Here is an 18,296-nt window from a genome sequence, read left to right on the forward strand (position 1 = left end):
AAGCTTACCTATCAGATAAATATATGTTCGTCTTTATTTATTTAAGAAAAGAAATGAAGATAGACACATGCCTACCCGGTAGGTAAATTTACCAAAAAGTTGGAACGACCGGCCCTTAGTATTTAAATGTATATTAGCTCGAAATATATCGGGGCGAATGCAAAATTACGAATGACCGCGAATCCTCGGTGGAAAATGCAAATCTCTGCGAGAGGTAACGTGCAATCGTAAACTATTTCGGGATATATCAAGTGGCTCGGATCGAATCACGAACTCGCAACTTGCGACCGCGAAACCGACGATTCTTGTCGCTTTTCCCGCTCGTGATGGCGCACGGCAGAAGAAGCGGCTCTATCGAGAAATCGATTTGCGAAACGCGCGTCTACGAAGTGGACGGACTCCAGCGAGAGAAGTCCTCCACAGCGAGATGTGGAATCTGCGCTGGTCATCACGTGGGAGGGAGGGAGGGAGGGAGGAAGGGAGGGAAGAGAGGATGGTGCGACGAGAGAGAAGAGAGGTCTATCCGTTGTGCAGTAAATGTATGTGTGTGCGCATACACGTATGTGTGTATAGTATGTATATAAATATCTGTATATATATATATATATATATATCTCTCTACTCGTCTCTTCGGCCGATGGCTGGTTCATTACGCAATGACTACGTCCGAGATATAGAGGCCCGCTTCGAAACCAGTTTCAAATAGCTGCTAGGGAGGATAGGTAGAAGAGGCGTACCGGGGCGGAGGGGCACGGTGAATTATCCTTCCGCAACCTAACTGAACAACAGGCGAGTCCCGAGAGCATGTAGTACCGCGTGGAAATGTTCGGCGCCTTGAAGATCGTTACGCGATTACCGCGACATTGAGGACGCGCGCGCGTGACAATTAACGCGCGTATTTCTTTCATCATCCCGACGGCGTTTCGCGTACAGTATGGTTTAATTAAGCGGAAAAGGCGTTGAATTTATGGAATTATTGAGCATATCTTGATTACCCTTTGGTATTTGTCGTTTACGAAATATTAATTTTTATATTTTATAATCTTTTCAAAATGCAAATACGATGTATTCATAAAATTGAAATCAAATTTCAGACGAAAGAGTGGCTAGTTTTCTAAAATTGTGCGCAATCTTTAATTTAATTATAATTTGTAAATACGCGCAGTTACTTTTTTTACATAATGTAATTTTTATTAGAAGTCATAGCATTTCTTGCTCGTCGCATTGGAAAAATAGAGAGCTTGGAGAGGCATTAACGACGCATAGGCTATAATTCAAAATCATTTTAAGAGATCCACTTGCGATATCGTAATAGTGCGACTAATGGCCTTTCCGCGCGCCCACTCTGCGATTTTCGATATTCAACTTTCAATGTCCATCGGCCGGCACAATTACCGCATTACATCCGTCGCTCCCATTCACATGACACGACTCTATATTCAACCAGGCCGCTCGAATGCGAGGTATCAAAGTACGTGATGTCGTCTTGGGTGCATACTTCCGTCCTTCTCCAGCTAATCGGAAATATAACCGGCGTTTTAATATCGTAAAGGTAAAACGACTCTTTAGAGATGTAATAAATGTAGAAGCAGGCGATAAAAAAAAAAAGTATAATCGAGAATGGTCGAGCTAAGACGATCGAGTTTTAACGAGCACTGCTCAGGCAAGATTACAATTGCAATGGTGCAAAAGAATGCCAGTTTCTGCGGCGATTACGTAAGGACTAATGAACGATGATGACGTACAACACGCGTGCACACCGCGTTCGCTTGCATCCGAGAGGGAGAGAGAGAGACAGAGAGGTATTGATATGCTCAAAGGTATCGGCTGCATTCCTCATCTCTCGCGTGCGCAGCTTTTTCCGCCCGCACTGATTCATCGCCGGCGGGGAAAAGCACGGGGATTCACGGCGCAGTATCACCCCTCGCGCGCGGATTTCGCTGAAACACGCGTGGGCGTGTGGAAACGACGAGGAGGGACCGCTCGCGTGTACGCGGGCAAATGAGATGCGCGTCGAATTTCTCTTTCTACGCCACGGGGTACGTCCTAGGTCGGCGATCCATTAGTCACGTCGCGCGCGACGACAAAACTTTACGAGCTAAATGGCCGGTACACCTTGGCCCCGCGAAACCTGCAATTCACTCCGGCGAGCCGAGCCGAGCCGAGCCGCGCCGCGCGTCAGTGCGCGCGAGAAGGACGCAAAACTTGAGCATTAAAGCCCCCGGCCGCGCTTACGCCAGGCGGAGCAAGGTTCTTTTCATAAGTGGGATTTCGTCAGTCAGGGCGACATCAATGGGACGTTGGCGTACGTAACTTCGTCGAGTCCTTTTGCAACGAAGAAGAAAGAAAGAAAGAAAGAAGGAAAGGAAGAAAGAAAGACGTCTAGACATCTTTCGTCCCGTAATGGATTCCGTTAAATGTCTCGCCTGTCGATTTCGCGAGGCAACCTTTTTTTTTTGTCAACTCCGTGACGTTCGCAATCACACATGCAAGGTGGAAACTGCATGTAATGCCATTTCGATTGACTTTCGTCCGTAGTCATTGAAAACAACTAATGATATTAAATAATTCCTAGATCGTATGGTTGCTCTCTCACAGTATGAACTTGTAAAAGTCAAGATTAAAAAAAAAAGAAAGGTTTCGATTGCGAGAAGATTGTTTGGAATATTAGTAAAAAAACATTATTGAAAAGAAGAAAAAGAACATCATTTAGTGCAACCTTCATGATCACTTGCATTTCAGAGTCAAGAAAGAAGTTTCTTCTCTTCTAACAAATTTGGCTCGCTAAGAATCATAAGACTAATCTGCAAAAAAAGCGTTCGAGAACGCCGCATATGTCGCCCGGCGTAATAAGGAGTTTACCTGTAAGTGTGGAGTTGTTAATGGTGTTGTTTGCCGTGGAAATGGCCGATTGGCTGGTGACTGGTGTGCCCACGGTGGTAGCCGTGGTAGTCGATGAATTATTTGGCGAGAGAGCCGCGTTGGCAGCCTGGGCCTGCGCTGCCTGCGCCTGTACTTGGATATTATAATTCCAAGCGAGCAGCATCAGCTTCAGCTTATCCGGATCTTTCATGAGCGCGCCTGCCGAAATTCAAAATGCCAATTTGACTTTAAACAAGTTAGGAAATCATTATGCAAACGAAGTAGTGGCGCGCGTGCAAGGCCCGCGAGCATTCTTTCTCGCAAACGTCGGGAGTCCTTGCTCATACGAGAGAAGTGGAGTCATGACGTCCGGACGCGATCTCGTATCGCGAACGAGTCGCGACATTCGTCATCTATCTCCGGTGTCCGGCCTCGCAACGCCGAAGGCTATATTATCACTTATCGGCTACCTGAGCTCGCGAGGCCGTAGCGTATCGCGGCCGAATAAATTAAGCTCAGCAAAACGACGACGACTCGATTTAATAACGCAACAGGTTTAATTACCCGAAACTGATAAATCGGACGGCCGGCGGGGCCACATTGCTCGGCCGTCGCAGCTGGCGGTGGACCGTGCGCCGTTTACGATTATTAATCGATCGGGTAATTTACACGGGCTCCGAAACTACAAAAACCAACCGACCAACCAACCCCGCAGGCGGATTAAGCCCCCGCGAGCAAGTGAGTCTACGATTAACTCCGCGCCGCCGAAGTATGCGTTCGTTGATGATTTATCCTCGATTTATCGCGCTGGTCGAGGATTGTCGGTTGCATTATTGATCAGCGCCGCGATCAGAATTCGACGCGATTAACGACATCTTGTCGACACGAATCGCCGCGTGAGACATCCAACCGGGGCTACCGAAGACGGCTGGCGAGATCTATGAGCCCGGTCTTAGCGTCGCACGCTGCGTCGTCTCGATGTGCCGAACTGATACTCTGGAGCGAGCGATGACGTATGCCTTTTCGCGTTCTCCAATCAGCTCGCACGCGCCGACTTCGCCTCGACGAGTAAACAACGCGCGATTCGCGCAACGCCAACGAAAATTAAGGCGTCGACAGCAATAGTTCCCAAAAACCGTGGCCGATACGACGAAGGCCGGTAGCGTGGACCATTGATGCGAACGATGAGCGATGAGTAATGCATGACGCGAACATGTTTTCCGGCAATATTGTGACGTTGATCTTTGAAATATTTCAATTATTGATAAATCTAAAACTGGTTTCTCCAAGATCAATTTATTAGCGATGCACGTAATAAAAATTAGACTCTATACATGTATAATGTAGCCGTTGAATGGCTCAATAAACAAATTCAGCTATTCGCAGCTCGTTGCTTATCACTTGCAGTCGCGGCTCGAGGCGCGATACTCCCGAGTTACTATCCGCGATAGCGTGAAGGAGGATATTTAAAACATGCGAATCGTGGAGGGATATACTTATCTAGCGAGAGAATCAAAGTGCAGTGTGCTAAACGCGTGACATTCAATTCACGTGTGAATGAAAAACGAAAGGAGATTACGAATGCGAAATGTACGCGGGGGCACGCAGAGACGTAGGGGGAGAAGGAAAATTTTCTATCATTACGGGAGTTTTAAATGTCAGCCTCGACGCTACTACTCTTGTAACTTTTTCCACGGCGACAGTCGGCCTCTCGTTGCCTCATATGAGCGAAGACTTTTGACCCGTTTCGCGGGCAACGCGCTTTAACTAGGTGATTTCCAAATCGCTCTCAAGGCTCATCGTCATTCAGCGGAAGGAATTCGGTCATAGGCATCTCATTGAACGTACGAATCGGTAGTTGTGTGTGTGTGTGTGCGCATATGCGCACGCGCGTGTTTGTGTGTATCATGTATCTTGTACGTGAACTTCTTTTACGTACCTCTCGCGAAGTCATTGAGCTTGTCTTTTTTTTTTTTTTTTCATCCGAGCGCACACGGTGCATGTAACGCGCGCGAACTATGCACGACCATTTCTCTCCGAATGTCGAAGACGAGCCGTTTCTTCTACGTCATGAAACTGTAATCGAATGCACGGTGCCGAGTAACGCGTTCGATACTAATTCGTTATATCGATCCGTGCCACGCGAGCTCCGTGAACCTACATCGGAATCGAATAGCCGATATTAACCCTTAGATTATTATATCTTGATTTATTACCATCTGAGACCCATCCCGCAGGGATTTGCCGGAAATGCTCAAAGAATATCTGATTCAGTAAGTGTGCACCATTTTCAGTCATAGAAAAATTTATCTCTCGTTTAACCTTATTTGAAATGATCCATTTTTATTCTTTTCTATAATTTATTAACAGCCGGATTGCAACATTTAAAATACATGAAAATAATTTATTATTTACATCTATTTTTATAACGTATATATATCCAAGCATGTGAGAAAGAAAGGTTTCGATTGTCTTTTTTTTTTAATTCGCACAACATATCAGCATTCTCTCCGAAATCAACTCAGAGGATTTTTATTAAAATACAAATTGCGAACGAAGCTCAATCTATCAATCTATCAATAGCTCTAATTATTATAATAATGCATAGCGGCGGCAGCAGCGACGGCGACGAACAAAGTGCACGAACGAGGGCTTTACTACTAATTCGCACAAATTCCGCGGGACCGACTGAAATAACCGATGAATTCCGCGTAGTTCTCGCCGGCGCACAACCGCACGTAATCGGACCGGAGAGTTCAAAGGGACAATCCGCAGATTTTCTAGCGTATCGCGCGGGCGCGGTTCCGTTTGTTCGTCCGAGCGGCGGAATTAGCGGTGACACACGGTGGACGGGCGCTTCGGCCGCGCGATGACGAGAGCGGAGATTTATTAGCTGGCGAACAAACCGGCGCGGAGAAACGGGAGAGGGGGAGTGACAGAGGGAAAGAGAAAGGGTGAGGCGGAGAACCGGCCGCGCGGCGGTGTGACGTTTAAATCATTCAGGACACGGTTCAATAATGTAAAAACGTGCGGCGCTGACGAGAATTCGGGTCAGATTCCCGAAACGGTTGCGACCTGACCCCGCGAGAAAAGAAGATGCGCGAAAGAGACGAGGGACGGATTTTCCACACGAGAAACGAAACGAAGGTCGTGTCGAGCGCGATAAAAACTTGGCTTACGCACGCACGCACGCACGCACGCGGCAGGCATACGCCTCTGCACTTTGTTTCGTAAGGACTATACGATCTCGTAATCCTTAATCGGGAGGGGAATCACCTCTTCACTATAAGGGGCCCGGCAAGGTTTACGTTACGGGATAGATATAGATAATGAAAGGTTTTGCTCACTTGGGTAGTGATCGTCCTCGGATATGTCGGTGGGCTCCGGGGTCGAGATGTTCTCCTGCAACAGATAGAAAGCCACCGTTAGGTACTGAAGCGTTTTCCACTCGAGTCGTGCTATATAGCCAGCCGAATGGTTTCGCCCCTGGGCTAGTGCGCGCGGTACGAAGGCGAACGGGACGAAACTCTTCTCGCGACGCATTTAAAAGTTCGCGAAACTCATTTTCCGCAACTGCCCGTTATGATAATACGCGCGCGAACGCAGCCACGGCGTAACCGCATCGTTACGCAGGACCAGATGCTTTGCGGTCTTATTTAGTCTTGCCACGCAGCATCCATGTCATTTTTGCAAGTGTTCTTTAAATATTAACGTTAAGAGAACGTTTGAGTAAATTCATTCCCCATTAAATCTAAATTCATATAGGCGCATTACACGTGACCGCGAAAAAAATTTGTATTTATTTTTGTGTAATCGTAGTTTAATATAACTACATTTTCTATTTTATAACCTGACCTATCTCTTTTTTTAAGTCGGTCATTAACGAAATTTTTTCCCCCTTTAAAAAATCTATTAATAATACTCCTTAATTATTATTCTTTTTATATTCAACCTTATATTAAGAAATTCAGTGAAATTCATTTTTATTGCTTTGCGTCGCGATACAAGACGTGCAATGAAGACGAAACTATCGAAGGCTGTCCGCGTTACCATACGCCCACGGGAAGACCGTGGACTTTATTGTCCCAGATCAAGAGCCTGTGGCGACTCGCGATTCGTCGAAACGCAAATTGCTTACGCCTCGGCGTTGCGAAGGTGACGCGCGTCCAAGAATCTCGGATCAGTAGCGCGAACCAGCACCGCCTCTCAACCCTTTCACGCGATCAACGCGGTCAGTCTACGACTTAAATAGCGCACCATATATATACGCGTGTACAAAGATCTTCTCTAAATGCAATGAAATAGTTCGCGGTGAAATAAAATCGCGTCGATCAAGCGGGAAAAATGTAGCAACGCAATTAGCCTTACGTTCATTAGAAAATTATTAATTATCGCGCATGTCAAGAAATATGTTCTGACATAACTCAACTCCCTTTCGTAACGACGCATAAATGTAGTGCAAGTGCAGAGATAATGGTCATTATAACGGGTCATTATAACGGGGGATTAATCCGGGAGATCATCGCCCTTTCTGTAAACATTTACTTTCACTGCGCCAACGCTGCGACAACATTTTATATTATATATACGATAATTTTTATTACTACATCTGTAGCATTTTTCCAAAATATAACTGTTATATTACGCTTGATGCGCAAGGAGTTTTCTTTCGAAAAAGAAAGGAAAGAAAAATCGTGGTCTCTTTTTATGCCACTGGCCGAGATCGAGTGGTCAGGGTCGTTTTGAGGGAATAAGGCCGAGGCTCGTCGGACAGAGGATCACCTCTATATGGTCGGGTCGTTTTTCATCGAAAAGAGCAGCGCGAAGCGTTCTCCGCGTGATATGGCATCGCCTCGCACGCCGCGCGCTCTAATCGATCCTCGGAGTCGCCGCGAGTCGAGGCGATCCTCCAGGCTCTAGCGGCTCTAGCGATTCTATCTCACTTTGATTGATTTTATCCCGACGAAATTAACGGGTTTTTCCCGGGTTGAAGCGAACGACGGCCGGGTCGGCCTGCCGGCAGTTTCGCAAGGCATGTACTACGTTAAGCCTGAGAGCCTGATGGCCGGGCCGGCCGACTGGTTTAGTGGTGTGTTACTGCAGCAGGCGCAGCGGCGGCGCAGTCTCTCCTATCTGTGTCAGGTCTCGTGTTGCAACTCCAGAAGGTCGACCGGTATACAACATGGAGAGCACGGCCAATTGATACCGGCCGCAACTTTGTCCAGCGGGCTTGTAGGACATAGGCGGCGTGCGAGCGCGTCGTACACGCTGCATACGCGCGCGATCGGTGTGCGCCGCAAAAACTTGTGTGATGATGTAACCGAGAAATTCCGACGAGCCGGCGTCGTTCGCGCACAAACGTGGAAATCGCGAGAGGCGGCCACCGCGCGGAGATCCAATCGCGACGAAATGTCGCGTCGTGCTTTTTTTTTTTCCAAGACGAATGGCCACCTCCCGCGTGCGTGTGCGTTCGAGGAGAGAGAGAGAGAGAGAGAGAGAGAGAGAGAGAGACGCAAAGGATATTCTTGGTATTCGACTAGGATAAGAAAATATACTTTACTGCACATTGATTTTACAGTTACGTTGGAGCGCTATTGATTGCGGAAACAAAGCAAAGCGCTGGAACATTACGAATTTGCATTGCTCTTATTTATAGTGATAGATATGATTTTGTTTATTACATATAACAATGCATTAAATAACTCAAAATCCCTAATTATTTAATTGTAATTTATGAATTAATGAGTTTACCGTATATATCCAAGAGACTTTTTAATTTTGATGAAATTCTTGATAATACGAGTACTGAACTTTTTTGGCATTAAACTTTATTTCTACGCTTTGCCTTTAGTATCAGCGGTGATTTCTTTTTTTCGAGTGAAACGGATTAATGGGACGACGCATTCAGAGGTACATCAGTATATTAGAAGCCGGGCACAGAATCCTGTTTAATAATCGGTGGAATTTATTGGCCGGGCATCTTACTCTATTTCTCTCTCTCTCTTTCCTCCCACCGGCTATACCGTTGATTTCCAGCTGTGCACTCGCGGAAGGTTATTTTAAGAATCTTTCATTAAGAATTTAATATAGCATGATTTTCGCGGACCCGGTCGCGATAGTATCTATAGGTATCTATCGATTATAATGAGTCCCCCTTTGTGATGTGAATCGAGGAGTCGGATGAGAGAAAGATAAAGGTCCAGATGTTAGGAGGAGTGTATAAGATAAAGATATATAAACCCGAGATAAGATAAAATAGAAAATGTAGGCGGAAAATAAAACCTGCCTCACAATTTGGTCTCAGCGGGGGAAACTCTCCGATAGATTCCCGCGATCCGAGGCCCCGCCTTTGCGATTTCAAGAATCGCCTCGCGATCAACCGTGCCGCGCCGCTTGTCCCGGAGGTCTCGATCTCGCGCTCGGCCTGGCACACCGTCAAGGTGTTTGCCATTAAAGATAATCGCGGCGGGTTACCTTCTGGGAAGGAGTTGATCGGCGACGAGCTCCGCAGCGGTATTCTAGTAATTGATACCATCGCCGTTGCGAAGTTATCCTACGCGTCAGGATATCTGCGAATTGTTGCGTTTAATCTGCGACAAGGACACGGAGGCGGCGGCGAGGTGATATAAGAAGCCGCGTGGAATTCACGTTGCATACGGAACTCGTTGTCCGGCAAACGGTACTCGGATAATACTTGATTGTTACTCATACATCTCTGAAGCGTAATTTTCCATCCAATAAAGTAGCTTACAAAATATACAATAAGATCGGATCAAGGATGCGCAGAACTGAAACGGAAATATAGTATCACGTTAAGGGGGAAAAAAAAAACGAAAGATGATTCATATTAGGTAAGGTGATAGGTAGACTGTAGTGTCGAAATCTGAATGCACGTCGGTATCGTACTGATTTCATTCGCCGCGTCCAAGGACTCCGATGATGTCGCAGGTATTAATAAACAAAGATCCCCGGTCCTCCCGCTTCTCCAGCAGACACTACGCGTTCCTCTTTCTCTTTCTCGCTTCTTCTCCGTCTCACCTACGCACGGGGGCCGCCCCACTTCCGGCGGATGTACCCTGATAAATGGGAATCTCGCCGCGCGTGCAACCGGCCGGCCGTATATACACCTACGACGACTGCGGCGAATGAGAAACGATCCCGACGTCTTCCAGGCATGAAGCGCGAGGACGAGGACAGAAGCGAGCGGAAGGAGCGGAGGGTATTAAAACAGAGCTAAGAGCAGCCGCGTCGTTTAAGATCCCCCTGGATGTGCGTCGTGCGCTAACGATTCCGCCTCTCCGACTACCTCGTTGCGATCTCCACGATGATCTCGGAGATGAGACTTCTGTTTCTCAACGCTCGTCGTCGAGGTCACATCTCGTTAACACAACGAGCGCGAACCGCGCCTCGATTCCCGCGCACGCATTCACTTCGTACGCGGGAACGTATGACGTGGTCGGGACGAAGAAGAGAGGAAAGAGGACGGAGAGATCTCCTCTTCAGTTGAGCCCCGGTAGGACTCCGGAACGATAAGCTCTCTCCCTCTTCCGAGGAGGGAAGGGGAGGCATCTGGAATCAGAACTATATATAAAAGAGAAGGAATTGCCGCGGTGCGAGAAGAGAGAAAAGAGGAGAGAGAGGGCCACACGCTCTCTTCGCGAGCGCCGTTCTCTCGGCGGGCAGATACGGTTGGAAACATTTGTTTAGTTGGCTGCAATTAAGCCACTTGGCGGCAATTGTTTGTCGCTCCGCACAGAATTCCGCTCCCACCGTGCAGCCGCCCGGCGCGGCATCCACGAGAGATGCGTGTAGTACACGGTTACGCGCGCGTGTACAACAACGAGCGAGAGCGGAGACGATGAGGCCACCGCGGGCGCGCGCGCGCGCGCGCGCGCGCGAGGGGGAGGAGGCTGCGTTGTGTTGTACCAACTCGCCACCAACACAGCAATTCCAGACGATAAAGGCGAGCGAGTTGCCGGGGTTAGGGGTCAACCGGGACCAGTAGCCGGTGTCCAACCAATCAACGTCAACGGCAACCGGCACGGCGGCGGCAGCGAGATCGGACACCGCCGCGAGATCGTTCGAGGCGATTGTCTTTTGTCTCTCTGGACAAGTGAAGATGCTGAATTACTCGTCGAAGCCGCGCGAGACTAACGAGAGAGATTCACGAACCTCACGAACCAGAAAGACGGGAAAGTCTTCTTTCGAGATTGCCCCTGTAGAGCGGCATTGTCTGTCCTGTTTTCCTCCGCGACATTTCTAAAGTAATCGACTTTCCACAAGAAATAAATGTAATCATTCATAACATAACTTGAAAATGAATTTAATGTCTTTTTCTAGTGTAATGCATATATAAAAATTAATAATATTTTTGTTTTCTCAATGAAAACACTGGTGATAGAGCGATGCGGGAAGTGCGAGAGAAAACATGATCATTATACTCGATCATAGTAGATTCCAATTTGCGCTGAGTTATCATAACATTATAATCGAGAATTAGAAAAATTATCGAATAGATAACGATATTTATTTGTCTTTTTAATGTAGAAGTTTTCAGCGCGCAGTAAGAAAGTGTAATTTGTTACGAAATGTATTTCGTCAGTTAGATTCAGAAATACGAAAATAATTCGTGATAAATCAAGGAAAACTTATAGCAATTAAACTACGCAATGGGAATAAAGAAAAGGTCAAGCTCGTCGGGGACCCGGAACACGGCCGGCCGCACCGACCGCGACGCAAAAGGAGGACCGAATTGGGCCCGTTAGGATGATTGCTCGCCGAGAACGCTCGCTCGAGTGGTCGATTTAGTTGCCTCTTCTGGGTAGCTCTTTGGATAATGGGGAAATGATTGTGGCCTACCGGTGATCTCTCCGCTATGTGTTTTAACCGGGGCAAAACACCTACCGTCGCGATTCGCCTGTCGCCGATTCTTCTCTCCCTCTTCTCGGTCTCTCTCTCTCTTTCTCTTGGACGGTATACCGGGCGACTCTCAATTTCGACTCATTTGCCTACCAAATCTGGCGTCGCATAAATATACGTAGGCTCCTATGGTGAACGGATCTCAAGGCCGCCGGCAATTACCAACGCTACGCCCTTCTTCGGCGTGCTTTTATTTTTTTCCCCTGGTGTACTTTTACCGTTTAATTCGCCCGCACTGTGTCATCATCCCAGAATGTTTACAGTCCTCTCGCCATTATCACAAAACGTCGTCGCTGATCATCGTTCATCGAAGTGATGGATCGCGCGGACGATCGCGAGACAATCTCTATTTTTGTCTTTGAACGGCAAAATTGAATCGTCACAGTTGACGCAATAAGCGCCAAACCTCGACGCCTCGAGGTTCATCACCGTCGCGAAATGAGATTGGCCTTGCGGCATCTTGAAGAGATTGCGAGATCCGCGAGGTGAGTTGCATTCGTGTTTGTCGGAAGATCGCATCGAGATGCGTGTCGAGGAAAAGTCAGATTCCTCGGCTGATTTTTCGCCCTCCAAGGATACGCGTGATCGTGCGATTGCAGGAGAAGTAGATTCGACGAAGAAAGCATTCGTCGATATATAAGGCAGCCGAGAGAAGGAGGAGACGAGAGGACGTCGCATGACGTCACCGGCATACGTTTCCAAAGTGGCGAAGTCCAGGTTGCGTCAGGGGGAGACCGGCGGAGAGCCGATCGTTGGAGGAGCTCTTCTGATCTGGAAAGCAAATGCGAAGTAAGAGGAGGAGGAGGAGGAGGAGGAGGAGGAGACGCGTCGGTAGGAGGACGACGGGGTCACCGTCAACGGGATAACCTCACACGTGTGCGCCCCCAAAAAAGAAGAAGAAATAAAAAGACGATGACGACGATGGCGGCGACGGCGGCGAGCGGCGGCGGACGAATCCAGTGGCGTCGACAGGAAAGACGTGCAACTTTGCCAAGTCTTCGTTGCGCTTTGCGCATCGTCCAAAGACGATGTAAAAGCGCAAACGTAAATCGATGAGAGGCGAACGAATTATTTATCCTCTGTGATTAGAAATGACACTCCGTCTAACTCCCGTTTGAAAAAAAAAAAATTGAAATTGCAATCTCCCTTTAATTTATCTACTCCGTGAAGATATACTGGAAATTATTTCATAATTTATCTCGTATTTCGTCTTATATATAATTTTCCTTGCAGTCGTAAATATCGGGATCAGAAATGTCATTTTTTTCCTCTCGTCTACCTGGAGTCATTTTAGTTTTATTGCCGCTTATTAGAATTGAATGGGAAATTACTCCGTCGTTAAACGCGCTCGAGATTAGGAGTCGTGAAAAGCTTCCGTCACACGCGGTAACATGAAAATTTGGGAAGTTAAGATTAAAATGTAGTACGATTATGGAGTAACGTCGCCGTTATCCGTGAAGCCACAGGCGACCACGGTATCCGGCGTGGCCGGTTGGCTACCTTACTTGACCCCTGCGCAACGAGGGACAATTGGGTGTAACAGTCTCCCATTCGTCTGTCCGTCCGCCCGTCCCTCCCATACGTGTCGTCCCGTACGTGTCCGTGTTTCTCTGAATCCTCGGCCGTGTAACACATCCATTACTCCCGAGGCATGTGTGTTGCCGGACGGTATACGTACACACGTACATACGCGTCACTGCCTTCCACCGAGGGGAAAAGTCCAATGACGACGACGACGACGACAACGGCGACGAAGATGAAGACGACTGCGCCGACGAAGATCCCCGTCGTGTACGTTAACGAAGAACATCGGTGCTCGAAGCGTGAAAACTGTAGCTCGTTCAATATTCCAGTCATTAACCTGCTAACAGGTTTTCTGTGATCGATTACTCGAGCGGAAGACGATTGATTCAAAACGGGAAATTTAAGAAAATTACCAGAATGATTAATAGACCGGCGGAACAGAGCTTGTTTTGTAAAATTCATCGAGCTTCTTTTTTTTACGATAGAGAGCTGTTTGGTTCAGCGAGGGCGTCTTCTCGCCTTCGCGTAAACTTTCATCCACGTGGCATGCTTCCGATATCCGAGAGAGATCTTCGCAGAACTTTCGTCCCACGCAAGGCCAACGGTTGCAGCATTAAAAATATCCAACTTACAATACGACGCTTCTAATTGCGTTATCGCGAAACTTCTTGAATGTTTCTTCCAACCGCGGATATTTCTTCGGAGAGCAAGAAACACGCAAGGTTTTCGCTGTCAAGAATTAATTATCAAGCCTGCGATTCGTCGGAAGAGATCAAGGACGATCGTCCATCGATCATCGCAGCAGGAAGACGCACTGGGAATAAGACACTCGTCCGGAATGCAAATGCGTTACGTTGACGTGTATTCAAGTATCATCTGACGGTAGGACTAAAATGCGTACACGCGCGGTCCAAGCATCCCCGCGAGACGGGCGGCGGATGGCGAGGACGGAGGGCGCGAGGAATGTGGGAGGGAAAAGAAGAGGATAGAGCGGCGCCCAGTTTCGAGCACGCGCCCTGCTCTATTTGGTTTCTCCCGGCGTAGCATGTCGCTTCGATTCATTCCCTCCAGTCGCGTCTCGCCCCGCGAGCAGAGAGCGTGCACTCTTCTCTTCTTGTATTCCGCTTCTTGTCGCTGGCGTCGTCGTCGTCGTCGTCGTCGTCGTCGTCGTCGTCGTCGTCGTCACCGTCGTCGTTGTTTTCTTTCTCTTCGTTAACATGCACGGAAAAAAACTGTATGCAGGAAAAGTCATACTCGCGCTCGTCGTGACCGCTTCTCTTCCACATCGTTTGTAACATCGCAGCAATTTGAGGGGTATGCGAACTTTTCCGAGATTTCTCTATTCGCCGAAATTTGTTGACCTCATGTATCGATCGATGCCTGCACCAATTTTTACTGATATAATTTTACCTTTCGAAATACGAAGAGAAAGAGAGACCCGAATGAAAGATTTACATCTCACGTTATGCTAAATCAATAATTACCTGCAATTGTACTCATTGAGGAGTCCCATTAAAAAGTTACGAGGGGTAAAAGTAGAATAGATTTGGGACGATAATGTACAGAATGCAAGATTTTCAATAATTTCGCGAAGGTGTTTTTCTCGAGTTCAACGTTGCACAATAGCGCAGGCGGATGTACATTCTCCTAGCCTCCAACATCGACCTTAGGCGGTGCAATTTGTTCCCCCGCACCAATCGTCTCTTTCCACAGCACTTTATTTCCACCCGACAAAGGTCCGATAATTAATCCGGGCAATACTCTCCTTCCTCTCCTTTTCGCATACGTGCTATAGGTCCGTGAACTAATCCAGGCAGTTGTCTCATCTCGATATCACGCCTGCCTATTAATACACAAAGATCATTAGCTTCGCGGACGCTTCCGGGTAGTATGACTACGCAACGGCGCGAGCGAAAGGCTCGAAAGCCACTCGGTGCATCGTGTGCGATCGCCCACAATTATCGACGACGATCCGCTGGAAATGCACACGTCCCACGTGCTCTAAGCAACCAGCCAGTGTTTCAATAACGCCGACCTCGTCGCCATTACCCCTGTCTCTTTCCCGTGCACCTCCGTCGCGCTGAAACGCACGCTGTATCTAGAAGCCGAGCGTACGCGCGCGCGCGCACGTGTATGCGTGCCTTTGTGTGATCTGTGTGCGTGCGTGGACACGCGGAGGCCTGGCCCCTCCAGGTCTCGGGCTGTACTCACATGTGAGATCCGACGATCCAGCGAGCCAGGCCTGCTGGCCTGCCAAGGGAATATTATACTTGGCGATGACGCGTACACGCCACATGAGGAGGCTATCTCGCCTCGACGAGAGGCTCGGGTAGGTAGGAGGGAATAGGGAGAGGGGGACAGCAGGGGGGAGGCTAGGGTGCGCCGCAAGGATGAGGCAGAAGGTGGAGAATATACGGGCGGAGAGCGAGAGCGAGGGGGGCATACAGGCGCCGAAGGTTTAATCAGAGGGGACTATCGACATCAATCTTTCCTTTCGCGCGCTTTCCAGCGAATGTCGGGGTCGTGAATTGGTGGTGATCTTGCCAAAGATCTTTGCAATCTGTGTTTCTGTACGGAAGAACTTTGCGCAACAATACGCTTTGGTAATATTCCACGAGGTGAGAATAGCTATTGATGCGCGCGGTAGGTTTTTTTTTTTTTTTTTTTTTTAAATAAAATAAAGGAGTTAATCGAATGATTGTGACATTTATGGAACGAGGCGATGAAAGGTCTGCTACTAATGATGAAATAAGAGCTCTCAATTATCGACGACGAGAAGGTAGTTCGAACGATGTTCCCGGAATAGTCGACGGCGATTGTAAGTATAAATGAAACGCGTCACATATATGGAATTAATCTTCTCCATAAGAAAAATAGACAATTGTAAGAAAAATGTTGACAACCGCTCTCCAGAAATACTCCGTCTGTTTCAGGACAATGTGTAGTCCGATATAAGATCTGCAGAATCAAATCCAATTTCTACAATACGAGGCGAATCGATCGGTAGAACTGGTTTTCAATTAAAGCTCGAGAAATTTGTTGAATCATCAATGGTTTTCCCTAGATATGTCTCTAGATACATGTCGATATTGGTTATAGAGTAGATTATTAAAACTTTTGAATTATTAATAATTTCTTTCCAGATATGATAATAATAAATTCTCTAAATAAAACAATATGAACGGTGGATGTAATATAAATATAATAATATAAATAAATGTATAATATGCACGTTAATCTACTTGAAACTTTTTATTGGAAAATCATCGCGATTAAAGTGTAATTTAAAAATGAAAAAAAAAAAGAAAAAAAGAATTTTTTGTACTTGTAATTCGAAAGTCATAACTTTGTAAATGTACCTATCTACTTAGATAAAACTTATCTAAAAGTTATCTATATTTCCGATAAGTCCGGTTTATCGAAGTGTGCAAAATATCGGCTTTCTCATAGCATAAATGTTTCTAAGACAGCCAGTGCAAATCAGGCAGCACACTGTCAATCGTATAGCAAAAGACAAACGCATTTTCCAACCGTGACACACGCTCCAGTAACATTTCTCGACGGAAGGTGACTGTCCTTGAGCTGGTTGTCCGAATGACAGGACAGGCGAGGAGGAGGCGATGGTGAAAGACATCTTGAAAAGGGGTCTCGAAACAGGGAGTCGAATCGAGCGCAAGCCTCTCCTCGCTCTCTTGCTAATATCGTTCCGACCTTGTTAAAGAAAAAAAAAAAAAAACTTGGCTCTCTCACACGAGGCGACACACGTACGCTTCACTTCGTGTATTCTCGGCGCGATGTTATGAGCGTGATATCGAATCTAAACACTCGCGAGCACCACTTTCCGCTCCGTAATTCACATCGGCATAACTTCTAATCACCTGTCGTGCTCTCGTGCTACTAGAGCCGCTTGCCTACCGTTCTACGCTGCGCTAATTAGATTGAATGGCGCTCGCATTAGCGCGGCGCTTGTTATTGACCGACATTAATCTGCGAGATTGAGCTATCCATGACACTTTTCACTCGACCGAACACTACGGAACGCGATCTATATGGCCGAAAGGGAGAGGGAAGGAGAGGGGAGGCTCAATCGCCTCTCACCGTCCAATCCATAAACCGAGAGAGCTACCTCCGTTTTGTACTTCGCTAATTGCCCTTGAGGGGGATCGGTTTCCCAGAGACCAATAAAGAGCCCGTCTCTTTTCTCTGCCCCCCTATGCCCCCACCTGATCGTTCTCCTCTCGATCCCTTTCCCCTAGCCTCTTTCTCTCTTTCTTTCTTTCTCTCACATTCTCTCTCACTCGCTCGCTCATTCATTCACTCGCTCGCTCTCTTACTCTCTTTCTATCTCCAGTCACAGACCAAACGGGACGGCCAGAATGAGTACAGCGGAGGAAAAGAGAGAAAAACAGAGGCAAGCAGCTAGAGTGCCGTTTTATTTTGGCATGCTGCGAGGAGAGGAGGATCCTTTTTATTTCTCCCACAGCACTGGCGGCTACGCTCTTGGTTCGCTGCAAGGTATTCTATGATGGTTCGTCGGTTCCAACGGCGCCCCTGCTAAATGGAATACGACCGGAGGCTGGTTGAAAAGAGATAAAGAGCTACGGTAGAGTAAAGTAGAAAGAGAGAGAGAGAGAGAGGGAGAGACAAAAAGAAGAAAACGAAGTCGTAGAAGAAGAAGAAGAAGACGAAGAAGAGAGGCGACGACGACGGTGGGAGAAACCCCGTGTATATAACTCTCCCCCTTTTGGTCCCTCGACGTCCCCTTCTAGCTCGGCTACACTTCCTCCTCCCTCCAGGGCCACTCCTGCCCTCATTTCCCCTGGCATTGGGGATTTTTTTTAGGGCTCGCCCAAGAGAGCACGGAACCCAAGAGAGGCGGCTCGTAGTCGCCAGGCTGCCAAGCGTGAGCAGACCGACCACTCTCCCGAACCCACACCTATGGCTCGAGGTCGATACACGCTTCTCCGCTTCGCTTTACTTATTCGCTCTGT

The 18,296-nt window shown here is 47.5% G+C and overlaps 1 protein-coding gene and 2 long non-coding RNA genes across 6 annotated transcripts in view; 1 reads left to right on the top strand and 2 right to left on the bottom strand.

Moving 5' to 3' along the window:
* Positions 1-18,296, bottom strand: part of LOC105839275 (nucleolar protein 4-like) — a 66,155-nt gene that overhangs the window by 15,895 nt on the left and 31,964 nt on the right. For all 4 annotated transcript variants that reach the window (XM_036294053.1, XM_012685459.3, XM_036294054.1 and 1 more), the window contains 2 exons: positions 6,210-6,264; positions 2,863-3,081 (listed from right to left, as the gene is read on the bottom strand). In XM_036294053.1, the coding sequence (XP_036149946.1) occupies positions 2,863-3,081; positions 6,210-6,264 (274 nt within the window). The remainder of the gene's footprint in view (positions 1-2,862; positions 3,082-6,209; positions 6,265-18,296) is intronic.
* LOC118647951 lies at positions 8,726-13,829 on the bottom strand. The gene is made up of 2 exons (XR_004965097.1): positions 13,719-13,829; positions 8,726-13,642 (listed from the first exon to the last, which is right to left on the bottom strand). It is a non-coding gene; the product is annotated as an uncharacterized LOC118647951 (long non-coding RNA).
* LOC105828173 lies at positions 14,379-16,617 on the top strand. Its single transcript, XR_004965096.1, has 2 exons — positions 14,379-16,123; positions 16,239-16,617. It is a non-coding gene; the product is annotated as an uncharacterized LOC105828173 (long non-coding RNA).

Source organism: Monomorium pharaonis, chromosome 11 (genome assembly GCF_013373865.1).
Source record: "Monomorium pharaonis isolate MP-MQ-018 chromosome 11, ASM1337386v2, whole genome shotgun sequence".
Lineage (NCBI taxonomy): Eukaryota > Metazoa > Arthropoda > Insecta > Hymenoptera > Formicidae > Monomorium > Monomorium pharaonis.